This window comes from Photinus pyralis, unplaced genomic scaffold, assembly GCF_008802855.1.
Source record: "Photinus pyralis isolate 1611_PpyrPB1 unplaced genomic scaffold, Ppyr1.3 Ppyr1.4_LG1, whole genome shotgun sequence".
Taxonomy (NCBI): Eukaryota; Metazoa; Arthropoda; class Insecta; order Coleoptera; family Lampyridae; genus Photinus; species Photinus pyralis.
In genome coordinates, this window is record NW_022170249.1 from 23,289,937 (window position 1) to 23,313,588 (window position 23,652).

Here is a 23,652-nt window from a genome sequence, read left to right on the forward strand (position 1 = left end):
ATGCAATTCGTGTATAAACGACTTATTTTAGGCCTAAGTACCGATATCCGTATTACGATGAGAATGGTGTAGGACGACTGTTGTACGGATATGGAGATGACAAGCTTTATCAGTACAAAACGTTTACACCCCTGGAAGGAATCCACTAGAGATGAATGTGTTATTGCCTAATGGCATTGTTTTTACTTTCTTTATTCTGTACGTAAATCAGAGCACTTTTTAGATTGTATACTACCACTGAACCTATCTTTGTGATGTTATAAAGTGTTTGTTTCTACTTTATTAAAAAGTTAAGTTAGAAAAATGTTTTTGCTAGAGGGTGTTCAAATTTTTACTATACAAAATGTATAGTTGCCCCATCTTTTAGGTTTCTAGTTCACGTTCACAAAGTCGTACGAAGCTGGATTGAACAGCTGCAGTGGCTCATCAGCATAGGTAACGAAACACTGAGGTGCACAGTAGTGAGAGGATGCCCCCCAAGGGGGGGCCCGCGCAATTGGCAGACTGTAGGGACCATCCCGAAGCTGTCCATTGCCGTGATTAGACCCTTGTTCTGTTATAGAGCGATTGTCTGGTGGCATAGAAGTCTGCTTCCACTAGATCTCTATGTGAGAGAGCAGGCCATACTGGCATCCTTTGCGTTTTAAAACTAAGGGGTTGTTTAAATCGCAGAGGTACTGAGGTGGGCCACTCCCACATAATGCGATTGCCTATCCTACAAGGGCGATTGGACTCGCTCATTGCTCAATTCGCATTAGGGAAAAACTACCACATCTTTTTAGATGCGGAAGTGGCATTTATCCCCCCCCCCTCCGAGCTTCTTTAGCCATTTCCATAGTTTGTTAGTTGTTTGTAACAGGTTTCTAGACGTTTTCCAGAGCTTTCTAGACATTTTCTAAATCACATCAGAGGGTTCTTGTCTTTTACCAGAACATTCTTATACAGCTCAACTACGGCTTTTATGTAACTTGCAAAGGCGGAGTTCTAGTAGCACCGTAGGGCAAAGACAAAGTTTCAAGTAGCGCCTTACATAGCAGAGGGTGGCGCCATGATCCACATCCTTAATTCCTAATTTACTCAAACCGATTTAAAACATGATAACTTAGAATGAACTATTGCTACTTAACGAATGGAGTTGTGATAAATGAGTGAGCAACAAAATTTTGATTTAGAGTTGGCCTAAAAGAGAGATGTGTATAAATCGTAATTGACCTCAGTGATGAGAGTAGTTTTTATCTGTACAAGGAAACTAACAATCTAGCAAACCAATACCTACTAAATTATATTAGCCGTGATCTAAATGTCCACGGCCCTCTCTGAATCAAAATTTTGTTGCTCAACTCATATCAAATTTGAAAAATGAAGGTAGGTTCTAGGTCACGCAACATCAATGTTTGCAGATCAATATAGGGGCTACTTTGGACAGTTTTTGAGGTTTTGTCTTTTTTTTTTACCTTATTTTATTTCGAATAGAACCAGGTTTTTTTTCGTAGGTTACTACACCGTTCCGCTATGACTTGCTGAAAAAAATAGTTTTTTTTTACTGGTAGGTATATATATATTTTTTTAATTTTGAAGTGTCCGAATTTACCTACATATGTGGGGTAATTTCGGACATATATTTAAAAATGCATAAAATTGAAGTTCTACGAGTTAAAAAGTAACTTCGGGCACAAATATAAGTTTTTTAAAAAAAAAAGGTTGTTTTCACATAGAAACAAAAAATACAAAAATTCTTCAAATTATTTAACGTGTTTTATTTAAAAAAAAACATTACTATCAAAATATCAGTCAAAAACTTATTTATTATATTTTATATAACAAGTATGAAACTAAAAATCATTTTCTTACAATAAACAAAAATAAAAAACTCTTGATATATCACAAGTCATCACTCGTTTTTGGTTCAATAATAACGTTGTCTTACTGTAGAACAATCTTTGGCGCGTTAGAGAATTTATATCGTTCCCTTCGTAAAGGCACTGGATTGAGGATCTCAAAAATATCATGACCCTCAATATAGCTCTGGTCAGGAACATCCGGAAAGTGAAAGTAGGTATCTTTCTCAGTCTTTTTTTTTCTTAAAAATCGCCGTCCTGGATTTTTATCATGAGTCCTTTTAACTTTGTCACCAATTGGCGATTTTGGAATCCCATAAAATTCCGACGCCTCTCTTATGCTCTTTTTGTTAGATTTAACATCTGCTACTGCTGCTCTTAACACTTCTACCGAATAATTCTGGTAGGGGCGGCTCCCCAGTTGCCTTTTGTAACTTCGCACCATTGTCCGAAGTTACCCTTCAAAAGGTGATTTTTTTGGTTAGGACGATCTGAACAAAAACAATGGACTAATCAAAATCTACAAATTACACGAAACATTCCTAACATACAAGCTTTCCAAAAAGTGGAAAAACTACGACTCTATCATTAATAGGTTTCGGTGTACGCAAGTTACTTTTTCCACTTTTAAAAAAGTCAAAAATTGCTTACTTACGGAAACCGACGTAAAAAATCGTTGGGTGCGAAAAAAACATCCGTACTCATAAAACGTTCAAGGGCAACTGTTTCAAACACTCTCTTCTCATCAGGTGACCCCGTGAATAATTTCACTGCCACCCCATAATTTTTACATGTTAAACGGTCCCGTTGTCCGAATTTACCCGAGCTGTCCAAAGTAGCCCCGTCTTTACATAACATTCAGAACGCTATATTAGAATAGAATAGAATAGTCGCCTCACCTTCCACACCCAGCAGCAATCTTTACGACAAGTCAAGCTGTTTCGGAGGAGTACGACCACAAACACCATGACACTAGATTTTTATATATTAAGAGTAGAAGTAAGGGTTGGTCTTTGATGTTTAAAGTTAAAGTTATCTGATTGAGAAACTCCTATATGACTGCATTTGTTTTCATGGAAATTGTTAGGTAGATTTAAACAGTTTGAATGAAAAATACTCTTTTTTTTTTTTAGTTTCGCTATCGCCAAATAGATACGGGCTGCTTACACCACCTTTGGGCTGCTTACACCACCTATTCATGCAACGGCAATATTTGAGAGGTCATTCTCTTATAATTTAACGCAATGGTTTAATACACTAGATATGGACATCAGTAAGTACACTTTCAAAGCATTTAGAACTCGCATTATTTCGAAGTTGCTACGGCAATAATAATTAGAGCACTTTTGAATTTTGTTTCTATTTTACTTATCTTATTTTTAATATTTTTATTTCTTTTCTGTGATTCAATGTCTTGTAAAATCCATGTTATATATCTACGTACTAATGACCACAACATTGTCGATTAAGTGGAATCATTATGGGTTAGATGGAAGAGCAGGGGTAGACTTTCTACTCCTGAATCTCGCCCTAGGCAATGTATTTTTCGTGGCTAGCAAAAACATAATCAATAAAGACCGTTATTATTATTATTATTATTTTCCTGCTGACTTGTGAAGGAATTTATTAAAAAAAATATCCCGGTTTAAAATAAATAAAAAATGAAATGGCGTAGGGATTTGACGAACCCACCGCCCATCACCTTCTTGTGATGCAATCAGTCTCCTCAAACAAGACAGCCTATGTAATGTGCTGTTAAGACATACAGCATGCTACAAATCCGAGAAGAGAGTTGATCACAGAACGGAACTCGTGCTCCTTAATTGGCATAGAGCTGTACTCACAGAGTGAGAGAGAAACATGCACGGATCCAACTTCTTTATCAAAGCTCTGTCATTATCAACAAAATGCGAACCCTGCCCCTTTGCCACATTTATGGGTGGGTACCATAGTTTCTTCTGCAAATTGGTAAACTCAAATCAATAACTAATTACCTATTCATTTTACTCCACATACAGGGAATTTTCGTTGAGGACTAATGGCGTGTGTATCAAAGAGAGATAAGTTTAAATGATGCCACATGGGAAAAATTGACGCTACGCATTCCAAAGGAGTTGCAATAGTAAGAAATATTTCTATTGTGCTGACGTGCACTAATCTGGCGGTCACATCAAGATTCACTCATTCAAAAATGAGCAAGTTATGTTGTTGGTCAACGGGATAGAAGACCCTGAGGTGAGTGCATTTCTTTATTTAACTACCTATTTTAAGTTTGGCTGTTATTAGTAGCAACCTGCAAATAACAGCAGATCAAACAAGTTAAAAAAGGAATCGTAAACGATCTACAAAAAGCGAATTTCCACATTAACAGTCCTTGTGCGAAAAAATTAGTTATGTACACGTGATTTCAATTTGCTTTTATAAGAGTACCTATCTGAAATTTAAGGAGCATTGGGTCACAAATAGGATGCATAATACTTTTATTGCGCCGTTTAGTCTACGTGTGAGCAGTCTTATTGTTTTATTTACGTTTAATTAATTTTTTTAGGAAGTATTTTACTTTAAAATTTCAGAAAAAATCCGCTCATTGGATCTGCGCATGCGCAATCTATTTTTTTCAAAAACCCCACATTAATTAAATCATGTCCCAAATAATTTTTTAGCTTATACAATCTGTTTCAAATTAAGTCTGCACTAAGTTTCTCAGTTTTAGAGAGAAAGACGGTTAAATTACCAAAATTGTGTATTTTTGTCCAAATCTGTAATTAAAAAAACAAAACAACATCGCATTTTTCAGATAACAAAAATGAAACTTTTTTATAACACCCGGACTTGCAGATGTGTTGCATATTGACTCCCTCGGTACTACGCAAAACGCAAGCGCGCATAAATTTGAATTTGCTTTAACGCGCTCTAATTAATAAAGCCTTCGGTCATCACTGTGAATTCCAGTTACATTATAGCCCCAACAACCGTCATGATCCTTTACAGCATAATTTCGAATAAACAACAAGAATTGTAACGTTATTATTTATTATAATCGAAACCCTTCTACCATCATGGTGTACGGAAAATAAATTAACATATTCTACCACCAGATAAGTCAAGTATAAACCAAGCTATAAACTATTGTGCTCCATTTTTTATACATGTGATGATGAGATGTATATGAGTGTTGGGAAACAAGGACTAGCTAATAGCTTTTTGCAATAGTTTACTCACCCTGGTGCCACAGTGTTGATCAACCTCATAATCACATGTTATGTTAGTAGCTTTCATTTCTTTCTAATTATCCAATATGAACAATTTTTTTTTCGAAAACTACCCGAGACGTGAGATTGTAATTTCTAATCAAGTGAGATCTCGACAAGATTGCAATCATTAGATGGTAGTAGGCGAGGTAGCGAATTGAAATTTGTATATGGCCTGTGTTATTTATTTTATTGGACTGCAAGTGGTAGAAGTCTAGAGCAGCTACAATAGGTCTTGGTCAGCATAAAGTAGAACTTGTGTGTACTTTTGTTTTGGTGTACATACCTAGAGTACTGAGGTAGCAGTATGTAGGTTTATTGCGAGAGTGATGGAAAAAATTAATAAAGATATTGCAAATGTTTCTTAAAGAGCCCTTTACCACATTTTGTAACCCTGTGTTGGAATCGGTCTCTGGGTAGCCTAGGACTCGCCCTTATACATGAACATCTGCAGACGTTCAATTGTCCTTTTAGAATTCAACCCTACGGCATCTGTTCCAAACTGTGGGACCTTTAGTAACTATTTTCATTTTTTCCTGAAGGCTCTGGATTCCCTGGCGGCTACACCATTGCAAATAACGCGTTATAATTTCCTTCTTTTTTTTTAAAATCTGATGCCCAAATTTAATAACTAAATCATAAACAAATTATCTTTTTTTACTATGAATCATCATGCCCCTAAAATTTGTGGGGGTTACTTTTAAGATGGCAATTTCCGTCAACGTAATTTTTAATTTGTTCTGTGCATTTCATTATAAGAATCACTGATTAGTTTTTCACAAAAGAAAAGTAGTTTTCTCCTAAATTGTGTGAAATCCGTAATAAATAAACAATGCCAAATTTTGTTTTAAAAGCGCTGTGATTGGACCATTTTCTAAAATCAGTCACGTGCGATGACGTCGTACCTACTACGTCATCGCATAATGTCACGTGACCCAGTTTTTAGTTTATCGTTGAAGCCGCTTACGCGTCGTATGCAGCTTTTTTCCGTTTTCTTTGAAAATAAGAACGATCATAACAAAATAAACGCCAGAAAATTAAAACTAAACACTTGGAAAATTGTGGCACGTCGTTATTTTCGGCCCGTCGTTAAATAAATCGGTGTTTTTAAACGTTTCAATGTTTGGTTATGATGGCGTCCCCTTTGAATTTAAACTCGCGATTGCGTGTTATCTCGATGTTTCTTACATTGTTTTTCAAATTATAAAGTGTCGTGATATTAAAAATCAACTCTTTAAAGTAATAAAGCGAATTCGGAAAGCACATTGCTCGTTTCGGTGCCGTGTATAATTTCTTACCTAAAACTGGTGTTGTCTTGTGCAATTACGTGGGTTACTGTTTCTTGTTTTGGATCAAGAGGTCTATGATACGATTTCAAGAATATAGGTGTCGACTTGAGGTAAATTTTCAAACCTTTTAAAGTTCCATCATACTTCTTACCGTACGGCCTTAACCTCGAAATGCTACATAGGTACCAGTTTGCGATATTCTACAATAAAAAAGCATGTTCAAAAGTTCAATATTTAGTTTTCATTTTGGTGTAAATGATATAATAACGAAATATAGTCTGACTGATCAATGTACGTATCTTTCGGTGAATTAAGATGGATGGCGATATGCTTGTTGATGTGCAGACCATATGGAAGATAAAACGGTAATTACATTGTACACAATGCGGTGGTCAAACACACTCATTTTACTACCTTCCTCGTAAATATAACAACATCCGCATCGTAGACTTTTGGAGTATAAGGTAGATTTTTATTACCGTCCAATGCCAATAATCGGTAGCAGATGTAAAAATTCTTTACCTTCACAACCCGTTGGAACGATCAGGATCAATTTATCTTGTAATACTAGTTCAGACTCGACGCTGCATTATGTACCGTTACTTTTACAGTACTCCGCTCGAAGTGAATTATAAGATCGTACATTTATTTTATTTCAGTAGGTGTTTCTTAAATGGAGGAAATTCACAAACATGGGAAACCTGCTCGGAATTGTGAGTTTGTATCTCAATCTCCTTTCGGGTTTTCTCCCATTCTTTCAAGTACTATTGACAGTGCAATCCAAAATGCATTGCTGTCAAGTCACTTGTTTTGTTTACATGGAAAATCGTACTTAAATTGAACTTCCAAATGCGACTCGACAACACCTCATTTTTGATCGCCCGATATTTCTGTACTTGCAAATTCAAACCACTTTAGTTGTTGAATAATGTCAACGATAATATAAATTTTATTCGCATATTTACACTTAAAGTAAGTCCGTAAAAATTATAATTGTAGGCTTCTTTTCTTTCTAGTCTAGAGGCGCCATTAGCCTCGTCCCATTCTATGCTTTGATGTTGAAGTATTCTTGCTACTTAGGTGCATATCCCATATTGTCTTTATGCTTCCCCTTTTAGTCCTATTTTGAATTCCGGTGTTCCATATGTACGGTTTCGCAAGCTGACTGTTTTCCATTCCTCCAAGGCGTCTAAATAAGCGTTTTAATTTTTGTCTACCAAAGGTCTCTATCAGAGCATCCACTTCTTTTTTTATAATTACTAGGAATTCCACCAACTCCCCTTACCCTTCGCAAGTACTTCATTTCAGTAGCTTGTAGTCTGGTTTTTTGTGATTCGTTCAGCACCCAACTCTCTCTCTACCCTAGGTCAATAATTGATCTGTAACGTTATTGCTGTAAGTAGATTTCATTAACTATTTCTAATTAACTGTTACAGTACTTACCGAAACAGTTTCTTCCTATCGCCTTTGGCATATTCTAGGAATTCCTCGAGAAATTCGTAGCCATGTACTTGAAATGTAGATAACCAAATTCATCTTGATAATACCTACTACACCTACTTACAATACAAATATACAAATTTTCTTCAATTATAGCGTTTGCAGATTATGTTTATTATTTACACCAATGAATAATCTTTATTAATTGATTTACACATTAAACTTGACATTTTTACGCAAATTCAAATTTAAGCGCGCTTGCGTTTGCGCAGTACCGAGGGAGTGAATATGCATAATTACATAAAACTAAGCATACCAAGATTGTCGGCAAGGCGTGCCCTCACATTTCACATACCAAAGTGTAACACAATTAGCCTGAAGAATTCGCCAATGTATACCCTGTGTCACAATTATAATTTAATATGTCATATAGTAGACATTTTTAATTGTACATTAAAAACGCTAAATAGCTTCTTAGTTTGAAATAATATTTTTTGTTTTTATTTTTGTTTTAGTTTATACATTAATTATTGCATTTTCGTTCACTTATATACCTGATCTTTAGTTTTATATCTAATTAACATATTCGTTGTCACAGAATTCTATAGTTTTATTTTTAGTTAATTGCACTTCAACGTTTTTACTGTTTCTTTAAACATTTTGAAGTTGTCCAATATTGGTGTTATTGCTGTATGGACAATAAAGATTATTATTATTATAACACATCTGCAAGTGAACACCCAGTATATTATTACATCTTATGACAGCTTATTAAATTCAAGTTCTTGCGCGTAGTATTGCTCCATGTCAAGCGGCCTTTAAATTCTCTACAAAGGTTCTTAATGCATCATAGACAAAATACTTCAATTAACCAAGATTTTTTAATTATTTTCCTTTCAGTTTTAGTCTTAGATCATATAATATATTCTGCCGTCCTAGGAACAGATGCCGTATCTACAAATGACGCAAAATGGAGGAAACGTTATTACAAGTTTTTATAAAATCCCTGCAATCATTTTACCATTGTGAATAAATCTAACGATACTTTATGTATATAGAATAGTGTAATTTTATATGAAAGACAAAAAACCTTTTAAAATGAACTTATTTACCCAAAAAAATTCAGATACGGTGATTTTCACTTACGCTAAATCATAGTTCTGCAGGCGTAAAACGCGCTATGTACAATTTTTGTGACGAAGTTATTATTCTTTCTCACCTCTCCACGCTAAATATGTGTTAAAATATGTCAGAATTTAAGCGTTTTAATTTAAATAAATTGCATGGGTGAAAACGAATGTGAAAAGTTCTTTCAACACGTTTATTTCATTAAATTGTTTCAAACTACACTTAGAGCAAATAATAACATTTTTTTATAGTACAACTTTATTCTTTTCGTTCAGGTAAGTTAATCCAAAAATGCTTCCGATTTTCAGGCAAAATTGTAGATAGCCTTTGTAATAATATGTCCTTTTTGGAGTTAGAAAATCCCCGAGGTTCGGAGAGGTGCGGAACATTTATGGGGTGACCACTTTTCTTTGTAGCCTTTTTGCACAAGAAATCAAGTTTCTTAAATTCCTCGTCTTCCAATGACACCTTGTAATGAAGGAAAAAATTTCCACGGGTTGCTTTTATTTGCATTATATCACGTAAATATGGTCTATTTTGCGCTTTATTAATTTTTGCTTGTGATTGTGCATCGGCAAAATTGTGAAAAACAGTATTATCTTCTGATGGAGGCCCCACCAAAGGTAGAATCATTTTGGCTCTTCGTGACATAATGAAATTAATTATTTCGAAAAAATTTAATACTCTGGAAGCACACACTGACACACAGATTACACAAGTGGGTACTGCTGAATGAGTAAGTATGCAAACTGGCGGTATTGCTAATAGAAAACGCGGTAACCAACGTGTGCCAACACAAAACGCCGTATCTACACATTCGCAGTTGCAGATACGGCATTATTACTAGTATGCTGTAGTTACGGCACATTTCATTAGGAAAAAGCCGATTATTGCAGATACGGCCAAATAAAAAGTATTATTTATATAATTTCCTGAACAGATACCGCATTTTGGTTTAGTAAATCATCAGTTTACCCCACCAAGAGTTCATATTCACTAAAACATAAAAATCGAATTTTTTGTAGATACGGCATCTGTTCTTAGGACGGCAGTATTAATATGTATGATCTAAGGGTCTAGTTATCCATGAAAATGGTAAAATGACATTTGTTTGTTGTAAAGGCATCTGTTCTTAGGACGGCAGTATTAATATGTATGATCTAAGGGTCTAGTTATCCATGAAAATGGTAAAATGACATTTGTTTGTTGTAAAGTATCTGATAGCTAACTTTGAAGTTTATTCATGGTGCTGTACAAGTTTATTTCTAGAAAATATGCTTTTTCCGCCCCCTATACTGAAGAAAATGTAAACGTCGTTTTTGAGCACCTAGGTCTATTGAAGCTTGTCAGTTATTTTTATGTGTTACTTAATTTCATCTGCTATTCGTGTTTAGTTAACAACTTAATATAATAAGCCCTGGTTCCAGTTATTGTTTTAAATACGAATGTATTTTTATTATTTCATGCATAACTAGATCAAAATGAAAATAATTGAAAGATCTAATAATAATAATAATAAACTTTTGTAAAGAATTTAATAATCTATCGTATGATGTAATAATATACCGAGTGTTACATATAGTCACATGTTAGTTATTTGAAAAATGTGATGTTGCCGTTTTTTAAATTACAGATTTCGGTTCAGTTGAAAAAAATACACATTTTGATAATTTAACCGTCTTTCTAACTCTACAACTAAGAAAGTTAGCAATAGTGCAGACTTAATTTGAAATAAACTGTATATGTAATTTTGTTACTTATTAAATTTCCCTACAATCGGCTCTTGCTGTTGGAAATAAAGAATTATTTTATTTTAAACGAACACTTTTTCAAATCTTAAATTAGTAATACAGGGCGTCGAGTGGAAATTTAGACTCAACGGCAATATGCACTCTTACATCGTGCCAGCGTTTTGTACATTACTAATTCATATATTGCGCCATTGCGCGTCCCCTTCCAGCAATTGTATAAATCAGTGTATCCCGTCCACTTGCGACGCACCCTTAACACTGGTTATACAAATAAAAAACCATAGACTAAGAGCAAATTTATAAATTTATTTTTTATAATGTCGTAGTAGCATTATACTAAGGCATAATAATATTAATACAAAACTCTTGACAAACTACCAATATAAAATTGACAAAAATCGTATTTTTTAATATAGGTATGTATATTATATAAATAATATAAATCTAATATTGCTTTGTCATATCTAAATCAATATATTATCTATTACACTTAATAATAATAACACAAATCGCTTATGTTTTGACTTAAACAACGGGAACCGCGTCCCATTACAAAATATAGATAAAACTTACTATGTATGGAGGGAATATTTTGTATAAGTGAAAAAATGGTTTTAATATTTTTACAAAAAGGCATTTTCCTGGTAGCAAAGAAAAAATAAAAAATATATCCGCACGCAGCATAGCAAAAATAGCAAGTTTTTGAGCACTTTATATATAAACTTTTTTGACTCCGCGTTTAGTGCCGCTTGTACAAAATTAAAGACTACAAATTTGGTTAAATTGCACTAAACACGGTGATTGATATCGCAGAAAATTTTTCTTTTGTGCAGGGTCGAGGGAATAACTATTTACAAATTGACGGTAACACAGTAAATTATTTGACTGACCCACCTTTGATGGAATTAACATCTGCAACTTGTCCACTCTATGGTTAATCACTTTCTACAATTACGTAATAATTCTGTAAACAAGCTGCAGTAAATAATTTTATAAGCTTACTAACTTGGGGGGGCCACACGTGTCCGGCGAACTTATATCCGCGTGAGTGGTCGGTATATTTCGTTGTTGCGTACTGCAGGAAGGGACGAGGGGCGCCGATATCGGTGTTAGACCGGTACCGCCGACCATAAGCGAGTCAAAATTGAACTGCATGCCGCTAGAGGGCGTCGTTATCGATATACCGGCGAGTTCCGACACGCTACTTTTCACACTACAGACGTTTAATGAGCTCGGTCTGCTCGGTTTAACTAGTGGTAGTGCGGTTGAACTTAACATTACTTTCTTGGCGGGGAATGGAAACATGTCGGCGTCGATCTCTATACAGGAGGTGTCGATTATTTCGGTTTTGACGCGTTCCGTCGAGACTTTCTGATGGTAGGGTGGTATGACGAACGGTTTGATGTCGGGCGGACTTGGTGGGTTGTCATTTTGTTGGCCGTTTTGTAGACGACAGCAGTGAGAGGTGCGATGGGAATCCAGTAAGAATTCGAGTTCTTCTTTGATCGCCTGTAATTCTTGTAATTCGTTTTGCATTGCCAACTTCTTCTGTTCTAACCCGTCTGTTTCCTGTAACAAGATTTTTTTGTTAGTTGAATCTGAAATGAGATGAGATGTTGCAGTTTTGCACCACACAATCATTTAGTGTTTGGACTGGCAATTTTTTAAAAAATATTTGAATAATTTTAGTATTTGAATAGTTCTTTTGTTTCTATTGCACTAGTTTCATACATTTGTTTAAAACATGCCAGCTATAAAAAGTCGAGAAGACTTACATTTAGTAATGCATTGGTATGGTCGACTCGGCGTTTACGACAACGGGCTGCTGCCATTTTGTTTCGTTCGCGCCGTACTCGTCGACGTTCTTCTTCTTCGGGTGTCAAATTTAAATCTTTAACGGGTTTGCGTCCTCCCATATTGCGACGAGTATGCTCACTTTGTTGTCCACTCTTCGGCGGTGTGACCGGTGATCCGGGTCTCGAGTCTAAGTCTGTGCTCGCCTGAGAGTTGCTCCAAATTGACGATTTCGAGTATATATCAATTTCGGATGCGGGAATATACTGGTTATTACCTAAATGTATAAATGAGATCGTTTTCGTACTCGAAAAACCTAAGACTTACCTATAGCGTGAACGAGTGGGGGTACAAAACCTGCTTCATTCTCGTGACTTTCAGGCTTACTTTGTAGTTCGATGAAGGTTTGTTCGATATTTCGTAATGTTGTTGGTGTTAGTGTGGGTGTAGTTCTGGTTGGTACTCCTGAATTTAGCCCTTCGAGAGTTATGAACTGTAACAAAGAAGGTGGCGTCAATAATGGGCGCAGTGGAATTTATCTTATCTTTTTAGTATTGATAAGCAGAGTGTTAGAGGGAAAAATTTTATAACCGTCTCTAATTGAGAACAGGCAAAGGTTCAACTTAGTTAACCTTTTGAAAGCTTTAATGGTTAACGGTATATAAATAAATTACACCGTTGAAGGGCAGTATCTTGCATCAGAGAGTCAAGGTTTGATGTTATGAATGCATGGCGTTTGGTTTAGTAGGGAAAAAATCTATTAGACAAAACTAGTTGGAGCTTTTTAGATAATGGGTTTCCGGAGCTGGTTTGGTTTTTGATACCTGTGGTCGATTACAAAAATCGGTAAACCGTACCTGTTGATAAAACAACTCTTGTGCGAGGAAATTGGCGATTTCCTTCTGATCCATAAGTGCCATTTAAACAGAATACGCCGCACAGAAGAAAAAAATCGAAAAAGGCGAAAAAATCGAGAGGATTTTCGAATAATATCGTTTTAATATCGAGTCGTTCGTTCGTTTTCTTTTTTTGCTGTGCAAAACTTTTCACCGAGGCACACTGCACAGCGCGTTTAAGAATGATTTGCTAAGAGGAAATTTTGGTTTGTCGCCCACTGGTGCTGTTTTTAGCTCGAGGTAACTTGTAGTTCGCACAATCTGCTGTATATTTATTTATATCGGTCGTATTTTGTATTTAATGCGCATCTAATTTTTGCATTCGAAAAATTGCGGCAAATTTCGAATGACGGTAAAGAGCGCGTTGACCGCTTGCTTGATTAATTAGAAGATACATACTTAAAACGGAAATTGCGGCTCCGCAATACCAAAATAGAGTCCCCATTTGCATTTTCAAGAATAAGCGATTCTGTGAAATTGGCACGGCGGCAGTTGCCACTTGAAAATGATCATTACGTAACGAAAATCGAATTTTGAAAAAAGTCAACATTTGATCAAGGTTTGATGATTCTGGCTCAACTCCAAAAGCGTGCCGCACAATCAAAACGACAACAAAAACACGATAGACAATGCGTTTTTGATAAGGATAAAAAGAGAAGCCACATCCAGGATGTTTAAAACTAAAGTGATACTAAAACATTTTATTGTACTTTCTGTAAATACGACAATAACCTTGGAAATAATGACCAAAATAATTTCGAGTCGAGCGAGTAGCGGATGAATCGGAAATGCTCCGCATTCTATAAGGAGACGTATTTAGCATGTGAAGGTTAAACGTGCAAGCCCATGCGGTTCAGAGGCATCTCATCAAAAATAAGTTAACTGACCTAGTAAACGTACAGCCCTGCCCTTGAACCCAACGCCATCTACAGGACCTAACTAACAACAGCCTAAAAATTTACCTTTTTTTAGGAAACTCCGATAAAAACTGCACCTAAATTTTGCGTCATTTCAAATTGGAAATTACGCAAATAGATAATTAGCGATAGCAAAGGAAAAAAGGACGGGATACGCTTCGACTGGCGCTATCGTTATAACAGATATAACGGAACGACCGACGTCTAGGGAAAAGGCAGATAACAAAACAATGTAACTGCAGAGAAACAAAGAGACGAACCTTGAATATTAATCGCTTAAGCGAGAATGCAAAAATTCCTTGCAATAAAAGGTAATAACGCGCAATTTAGTTTTACAAAATAGGACTAAAAACGAGAAATAACCTTGAATATCTAAAGACGTTTTAATAAAGCGGATATTGTGGTTGTATGTACACAAATTGTGCTAACCTCACTTTATGTGCAACATTGCGAAATTACGCCCATTTACAGAAACAAAGCGGACATCTCGGGAGTGCACTTACCAGCGCAACAACAAATTAATCCTTTACGAAACAAAAACTGTTGCGTATAAAAACAAAACACGGTATGAGATGGGCTCATCAAAGGCTTTCAGTAAACTAACTTATCGGCGGGAATAGTTGGAATTGTTTCTGGTGTCAGTTAGTGATAACTCACATGATCAATGACGTCATTGACCTTCCAAACAATCCGAAGTATTTCAAGAGGAGGCCAACCCCCATTTTCTCCACCTCTTATGCTGGAGGGGAGAAGAGGGGGTGCCTTTTCACCTTCCGTTATTTGAGTAAAAACGAAATGACGGATGACGTCATGGGCATTCCAAAACCACCTACTACAGGTAGCGCGAAGTGAAAGAGGATAACCGGAGACGGAACTGAACGCTTCCAGTACGTGATTATGTCACTTTCGAAATTAACGGAATTCGTTCCCAGAAATCGGTAACAAAGCGACCACCTGGCGATATCAACGCACGTGCGCTTTTCATAACATTTGCTGAATCACCTTCACCGCGCTATCTCGTCTTTGTTTTATTAATTGTTATTTAAAGTCTGTCCCCATTAATAACTAGCATCGCACTATTTAAAAGTAGAATCGAAATGAGTCACCCTTTTTTTTTTTGAAAATTGCGTCCCGGTAATCGCAACTTACCATTTTGGCGTTATCGATTGAATCGTAATTGTACAAAAAGTCACTGTCCTGGGAGTCTTCCAGCCCAAAATTCAGAAACGGCACGAGCTGAGACATAGGTAAAACGTGTGTGGAGAACAATAACAAATACACGCACGTTACGTTATTAAAAACTGTGAAACAACTGTAACTCGTACAACTGCGAATACTTGTTTTATAATCTTAGAAGGCTATAATACTCTTACTTCTCACTCACACACACGCGAAAACCTATACCCCTCCTTATCCCACCCACTTAAAGTGACGTCAGACTCACGTAAAGGTGGAGGGAACGTTCCTAGAATGAATTTTTTGAAAAACAATTTTAAGAAAATCAGCGCCAAGTATATCAATTTCGAGTGGTTCACGGAAGGACGGATCTATAATCGGATGTAGGAAATACCTATACTGATAAATTAGGGCCTCGCACTGGAATGGTATAATTGTTGGTAATTAAGCTTATTTGTCTTCGTACGTGACTTTTGACCGTTAACAATTTAACTCGCATTAGTAAAAATTGGTTAGTTAAAGCGAAGACGTCAGGGAAGAGCAAACGCGTTGTTCCGATTACCTTATTTTTGATCAAACAGAAAGTGGACAATGGAATTATCATATTATGTTACGGTTCAAATACCCCAAATGACCATTGACCTGAAGTACATAGGGGTTACGAACTCAAAAATGTCTCGGCGCAACATGTTTTTCTTTTCATTGTGAATAAAACGAGGGAATGTAATGGGAAATGCGACGGTGCGGTGCGGTGGCACTTGTTCAAATTAAATAACTTCTACTTTTAACCTCTAATTAAGTCGTAATCTACCAATTGTTTGGAACAATTGACTCCTCGTAGCCTTTAATTAAAGGGTTGCTTAAATAGGTCGGCACTTTTCTCGTGTAACCCTAAATCTGAAGATTTTCGGACAACGGAGGCATTTTTGCAACATTTGAACGTAGGCACGCGACAAAATGACTGCAACATTTCATTGTAATTAGTTTATTAATAGAATGGGTAGCGGTGAACCATTTCGGGTAATTTAAGGCGTAATTAATGAATTTTCCTCGACCACAAAAGAAACAATTATGTATCTATTGAACACTTAAAATTGGCGGATTTGAAGTATAGAAAGTTATCAACAACTGGAATATTGTGGGTGAAATATCCCATTGTGTCGTTCAAGCTACGAAAATAAACCACAACAGGGTAATACAACTGGCTGCACTGCATATAGTGTCAGATAAATTATTGCAGGTTCATCTAGTTAGATTTTAATAGTGCTAGAATTTTAAATAAAGAAACTGCATGCCTCCCTAGATTCCCTCAATTATACAATGAGGAATCCAACATGTTTACTACCCAGGCGTTAGTAGGGAGGTTTTATCGTTGGGGTAACAAATGTGAAATGGCCCTCCACTTTTTTGACAGAAATACACGTTTTGAAGCACCAGGAATCCGCACCAAACCAAATCTGGGTAATATCGGTCGGTCTGTCTGTTTCTGCTCTCATTTCCGGTTAAACGGTTGAGCCGATTTACACATTTTACATACGGGCGATCAAAAATGAGTCGCCTTTGGAAGTTCAAGTGAAGTACGATTTCCCATGTAAACAAAAATTCCAAAGGTGACTCGACAGCAACTCATTTTTGATCGCATTGTCTTCTTAAACGCTCCATACACGTGTCGATTTGCGTCCTGAACGTCTAAGCCTAAAGTTTAGGACACCCAAGCGAGGCCGACTTTTCCTTTTTAGCGAAAGTATGACTTTCCTCCTTCGCAAATGACACCTTTAAGCAAAACATGCCATACATAAATAAGGGGCGACATATTTATCATGTTCACTATTGTCATTTCTAGATCTGCATCATGCTCAAAGCAACACTAAATACGTATCGTATATTGTCTAGAAGCAATGCTTTAGTTATAACTGTAATTTCAGTGATTTCGATTTAATTTGAATGTGCTAGAATTTTATACGATTAAAGGATCTATGAATAGAAGAGTGGCCCGCAGTTAGAGTCCTGTGAATCCCCTTTTTATAAATTTAAGTGAAGTAAAGTTTTGTTTGTTTTGTTGATTAGTCGTGGTCCGTGGATCTCTATGATAAATTTTCATCATGCCCCAAATCCATTATGTAAACCGTAAATATTTTGTGGTCGCGAATACAATTGTGCAGCATATGACACTGTACTGCAACTATTTACTGAAGGTGTCGAAAATTGTTCACTTCCCGTAAAATTATAACCGGATATTAATGTTGACAATGTTATCTTATCTAAACGATAGAGTTTTAATACGTGATATTTTACTATAACCTGCACATAAAACTATGAGGTAATTGTTCTAATTTTTCAATCAATGAGTCATAAGTACCGTGCTAATGTGCATTGTGGTGAATTGTTTTGGTTATTATAGGTACCTACTTTTTTTTTTAGTTTGACTTCTTTTATAAAGTGAGTGGCGTGTGTATAGGTAGCCCAGTACCAGAGGACCAGAGCCTACTACAACTGGGGGCTTTTTTAAACTAAAGAGTACACAGCACACCGCGTCATAGTTGGCAATGGACGGTAACATTCGAAATAACTGACAGGCCCGTCTGAAGAGTGTATTGAGGTTCGTTCAGGATAAACACCTTATCATATCACCGCCAACTATGATGCTGAATTTTTAGAATCGCTCTGTATATTTAGTAATTCTTGGATACGCGCAATCAGTGTTGTAATACCTTTACGGATATGCTTGTACTGACTACCGTCCAAATGCGGCTAACCAATACACGGAAAATTGATAACCAAAACAACAATACTGTTTCATATGACTTCAGTATACTAATTAAATTCGCATTCAGTTTTCATGATCCCTTGAGTTAAAAAAGACCATCCCCACTGTAGTACCTACTCCAACCAACAGAACTAAGGATTTTAGACGCAGTTCGATGCGACTCGTAGCGAGCTTTCCAAAAAGTGAAGTATGACTTCTTCTGACCCGTACAAGTAGATGGCGAATTCCCTTTTCTGGGGACATATCCTGTGCCAGACAGTCAAATGACACCCCAGACGGACTCACCAGTCTGAGGTCGAGTCAAGAGCCGTGCCGCGCTAAATTTGTGTTTCTGAACAGGTTCACTCAACAAGCATACGCACTGAATCTGTTCAAAAACGCAAATCTGGCGAGTCACGTGGCTTTCCGTAAAACGAGTGCAACCCTGAAGCGTCATGTAATTGTCTGGCATAGGTGTCCCCATATTTGCTGACACGTCTCATTAAAACTTTTCATTTTCACTAGGAGAGTACTCTTTCCTGACATATACTGTGTGTAACAAGACCTTATCTTCTTCAGTCTGAATAAGTATACAACGTGGTATACAGGGTGTGCGAAAAGTATGGCATATCGTATATATTTTTGTGAATATCCATTTTATCCAAAAAGGTCTCAAATAAAAGTTGTTTGGCATTTAATTTCTCATCACATGAACTTTTTATTTTTTTAATTTTGTTTTCATACAAAAGCGCCACGCAAAGATGTAGCTTTTGCCAACTTATTTGATATAGTGTTTTATTCCCTTTTAGATTCATGAGCAGTTTTTCGTGATTTTCATTATTCAAATGCAAGGGTATCAATATTTTACATGTGTGAAAACGTAATAAATAATCAAAAAAGTTGGTAAAAGATACATATCTTGTCATTTAAAACAAAAAATATTTTTTTATGTAGCGCTTTTGTTTTAAAAAATAAGAAACAAAGAATTCCATGTGATAAAAAATTAAATACAAAATTTAGTATCGTTGAATTCAGAAAATTATGCGAAATGCAATAACATACAGCGCGTTCCATTAAAAAATCCAAAATTATCGGCATTTCCGGCGATACGAAAAGTAAAAATGAAATGTCAAAAGGTGTCGCTGATGTTGTTTATAACATAATTATCCAATTCAAATAAATTCATTCATAAATATCTTCAAAACTAAAGGGGAAAGGGGGGGGGGGGGTAGCAAGGTCCCTCTACGCCCCGTATGAGGACCTATAGTCAATCTATACAGGGCGAGATACAATACAGGGTGTTACATTATATGTATGTAACAAAAATTCGTTCGTTAAGCCACTTGCGAGCAAGAGACGAAGAGTGGTAATCGATGTAGCTCGTAATACACGGTGTCCATTTTTCGAGTGCCACTATGAGGATCTCGCTTATCTTAAGAGATAGAAAGTTGGTTAAATGGGGGAAAAGTTGCGAATTTCCCTGCTGAATAACCATCTGAAAAGAAATTTAAAATATCATCAATAGTTCTGAAAATATCGCAAAAAAACGAAACTTTCTGATTTTCGTTTTTAATTTTTTCATGATAAACTAGTCGTACTAGACATTTCTAATTAACACATTATTCGAACACTTTTCAATGGAGATTTTGAATGTGACATCTCGTTTTAAAAAACTTTTAAGATGACAGAGAAACACGTGGCAACTTTAGTTTTTCTTATGGGCGCCATTTATAATTTTGAGATTTTAAGATTACGTCTTTTTTTCTCTTTACGACGATATATTACACATGGTGGTTCAGTATCACATTTTTCCTAAAATGCAATTTTTTGTTTTTTGGGAAGAGTGCTTTGGAAAAACAAAACGTTCTTTTATTGTGAACAAAAGTTTGAGAGTTTGATGCATATGTCCGGTTGCAGCGTTGGCATCAGGGAACTAGATGTGTTGAGAAAATTCGATGTTCATATATGAACAGAATTGAACCTTCGTTTTGCAAGAAAATTATAATTCAAATTAGAACAAAATACATAAGAATAAATAATATTTTAGCAATAAAACTAGCACAAACAAAAAAATTCGCAACTTTGCCCTAATTTAACCAAGTTTCTATCTCTTAAGATAAGCGAGATCCCCATAGTGGCACTCGAAAAATGGACACCGTGTATATAAAATTACCATCCTAGACGGCTACCCCACCAATCCCAAATGAAAAGTTTTCATTTCGTAATGTTATTGTGTAATTAAATAAATCGTGCCAGAATACTAATCCGACAAATTCCCTGGAAAATGTGTCCGATAGAAATTCTCGCACGATTTGGTTGTTGTGTGTGGGTGCACCATCCTGTTGAAGAAACCAACAGTTTTCAACTTTTGTCTTTTCATGTGCCGTACATCATTGTATCCATCATTAAAAAATGCTACTCAATACAGGACGTTAAATGTCTAGACGATTCTGCTTAAGGTAAAAAAAATTCTAAAATGTCTTAAGTACATGTTCTGAAAAGCTTATGAAACGTGGAAATATTTGCTTCTTATTTTCATTTAGTGGGTACGTAGTTTCTCAAATTTTTCTACATATTTTGAAATAATTCAAATTCTACAATTTCATTCATCCAAGCAAGATTCTTAAACAATTCCCGTCATTTTTGATATACTTATTACTTATTAGGGTTTAGTCTCGAAAGTGGATGCAACATTGCGTGAACAATATGCAGTAGATCAAATACCAAATTTCTTTTCGATTTGTTGCCGGAATTATTAAGACATATGTTGACCAGCACATACCAAGCAAAGTGAGTAATTGATTTTGACCGTCCAATATACAATAAATAAACCAGTTTCAGATGATAACGCCGAAATTTGTTACCAGTTGTGCCGTGATCGCGTTTCGGAGTGTACTGTATCAACAGCCCTAACAATTTCCACGATATTAACTAATTGACTTTAGTAAATTAAACTATTCATTGTGCTTGATTGAATACGATTTAGTGCCATCATCAATGAACGAAAATGGCGAGGAAAATGGTATGAAAATTCAATGTTATTCCAAAAGAAAAGCTAGAAAACTCGATATCGACGCAACATCCACTTCCACTATAGTAAGTACATAAATCCAAAATTAAAAATGTTATTTTATAATTTTGAAAACGAATGTGTCAATTAATCGCATTGGGTCTTGGCGTTGAACTAGCAGCCCCGCCAACAGAAGTTCATTCGCTTTTCCAAAATATGAAACTTGGTGGAGGTATCAAATTTTACGATGATTGATTAACTATCTATAACACAACTACACTACAGGCCATATTGATTTCACAAAACTAGTTTATTCCTGCACAAATAAGGTTTTCTCGAGGGTTTTCTGAACGCCAGATTGATACCTAACTTTTACCGGTGGATGAAGTTGTTTTTGTAGGAAGTCATAGCTACTCTTTTCTAAAGAATTTTGTTTGAATGTTGTTTTGAATTACAAAAAACAAACGCGACCTGCAAAGTATCTTTTTGCAATCTACGACCTACGCCCTTATAAAATTGAACCAAAAGAATGAAAATTGTTTAAATACAGCAAAGTTTGGCTACTTTTTAAAATAACACCTACCTACTCGAAAACAAACGTGACGTAGTGATAAGGTTACAAAGAAAATGTATAATCTGAGTAAAACCACCTCTTATCGATCATGTTATCTTCGGTAAGTACTTATGAGATAAATTTCAATTACATAAGAACCGCGGTAATTGCACATTTCTTGGTAGCGCACGACCTTGAAAAGTAGATCTGGATTGATTACTTAACAGTAGACTCAAAGGGGGTGTTCCAGTACTCTAGTTTAGATCGAATGGGAAAATCCGGCTCACTTTCACTTGAAAACGGCTTATTGATTTCGCCAATATCAAGGTCGTTTCTTTGGTTTTTTTGTTAATTTGAGCATGTCGTGACAACACCGAATTACTTAAATGCAATTTCCAACCCTCCGACGCCTGCATCCCGACAGACCGTCCGGCGCCAAACAAATTCAAACGGTTCCGCCGGACTGACCACCCCCACGTCTACACGGCTCTCCCTACGCGTGCAGCACACATATTCTTATTAGATCAATAGAAACGAGGGTGCATATTAAAGTTGCCAAAACTAGTCGCGAAAAGCTTATCTAAGATAGGTACGATTGATTCAAGTAGGTCTGTTACAAGGTGAAGCGTTACGAAATTGCCTTCTAAAAGACGTCGTTTACCGTAAAAGGTTAAGAAGAAAAACTTACTGATGCCGCATTAATTTGTAGTCCATTCCCAGAAGACGTGAGAAAATCGCTGGACGTTTGCGAGTTTTGGCTGTCGCTCGAAAAATCCGAGTTCGTCGAAAGTCCATCGCTATAGTCCATTTTCATGAGTTTTACTATTGCGCTGAGCCGAGCACGCGGTGCTGTTTGTTATGAACAGAATTGACAATGCACGTTGTTAGCCTTCGTCCAGTGTTTATTCAACAGCTGTAATTGGCGAATAAATATAAACTGCTATTGGTGAAACACGGCACGGCAGTTACCGATCACTTTTATTAACGAACTCACAAAAACGTTCAAATCTCGCAGTAAAATAAAATACGAAAAAAACGACTGTGATGCGTGTGACTCACTAAGGGAAACCCTTCCGAGAACCACCGACCGATCTGATGTCACAACCAAAAATACAACCGTGACTAACGAGAAATGCACCAATGGGAGAGTGGGATTTTCAGAAGCGTTCCGATTCTTTACGTTTTTAAACGAACTGGTTCTTGCGAACGTTGAACAATTTACAGTTATTATTTCCACGGAAAACGATGACTCATCGTTGCGTAGGCTAATGGGATTGCTTTTTATTATTCGAAAAATAACACTGGCGTCTTCGCTTAGGTAGAAAAAAAATTGTTATTAGGCATCGGACACAAATGAAAATGATTCACTGCAGTAATTCTAAAGGTCGCATTTTAATGGGTCACTGTAAACTAACATAACGCAAAATAGGTCTCGAAATTGACCTTCGATTTACACGTCGAGATTAATTTATTTTTCAAATTGTCAAGTGTTGAAAAGTGTATGAATAAAAATGAGAGCAGTGGCGTAACTCGCATACGAATTGCATAAGACCCCAATAAAATTAGCTAAATACGGCCGACGAGGGCCCCAGGGCTGTGAATTTTCGGCCCCTTTCTAGGTATTTCAACTGATCTGTTAAGGGCTTGAACCAGCGTTCCTCGTTAGTCATTCCCAATCTTGATTAAGTTTGAATTTATTCGAGTCTTATTTTTCACGAGAAAATAGATATCGGGAGGAGATAAGATATGATGGGGTTTAGCTTTGGGAAATACTGGACTCTAACTACCCTTACGTCTCCTCTTCACGACGGATCTCAAAATTCAGAACGAAATTGAGATTAGTAAAGGCCCAAGGGAACTGTG

The 23,652-nt window shown here is 36.2% G+C and overlaps 1 protein-coding gene across 4 annotated transcripts; it reads right to left on the bottom strand.

Moving 5' to 3' along the window:
- Nucleotides 1–10,988: 10,988 nt before the first annotated feature.
- On the bottom strand, nucleotides 10,989–22,870 carry LOC116170767 (transcription factor kayak). 4 transcript variants are annotated; one of them, XM_031487279.1, is made up of 5 exons: nucleotides 22,478–22,870; nucleotides 12,819–12,984; nucleotides 12,473–12,768; nucleotides 11,704–12,266; nucleotides 10,989–11,642 (listed from the first exon to the last, which is right to left on the bottom strand). In XM_031487279.1, the coding sequence occupies exons 1-5, from the start codon at nucleotides 22,601–22,603 to the stop codon at nucleotides 11,636–11,638; spliced, it is 1,158 nt and encodes a 385-aa protein (XP_031343139.1). In that variant the 5' UTR covers nucleotides 22,604–22,870; the 3' UTR covers nucleotides 10,989–11,635. The 4 variants fall into 4 exon arrangements, with proteins under 4 accessions (XP_031343139.1, XP_031343132.1, XP_031343145.1 ...); XM_031487272.1 differs by having other exon boundaries at nucleotides 10,989–12,266; nucleotides 22,478–22,869; XM_031487285.1 differs by lacking the exon at nucleotides 22,478–22,870 and adding an exon at nucleotides 15,454–15,627 and having other exon boundaries at nucleotides 10,989–12,266.
- Between the last annotated feature and the right edge of the window lie 782 nt (nucleotides 22,871–23,652).

Bases quoted from the DNA above. Each gene is read 5' to 3' on its own strand.
- LOC116170767 (XM_031487272.1), bottom strand. From the start codon at position 22,603: ATGAAAATGGACTATAGCGATGGACTTTCGACGAACTCGGATTTTTCG. The intron at 12,769-12,818 runs GTAAGTCTTAGG...TTATACATTTAG, and splicing joins CCCACTCGTTCACGCTATAG to GTAATAACCAGTATATTCCC. The intron at 12,267-12,472 runs GTAAGTCTTCTC...ATCTTGTTACAG, and splicing joins ATACCAATGCATTACTAAAT to GAAACAGACGGGTTAGAACA.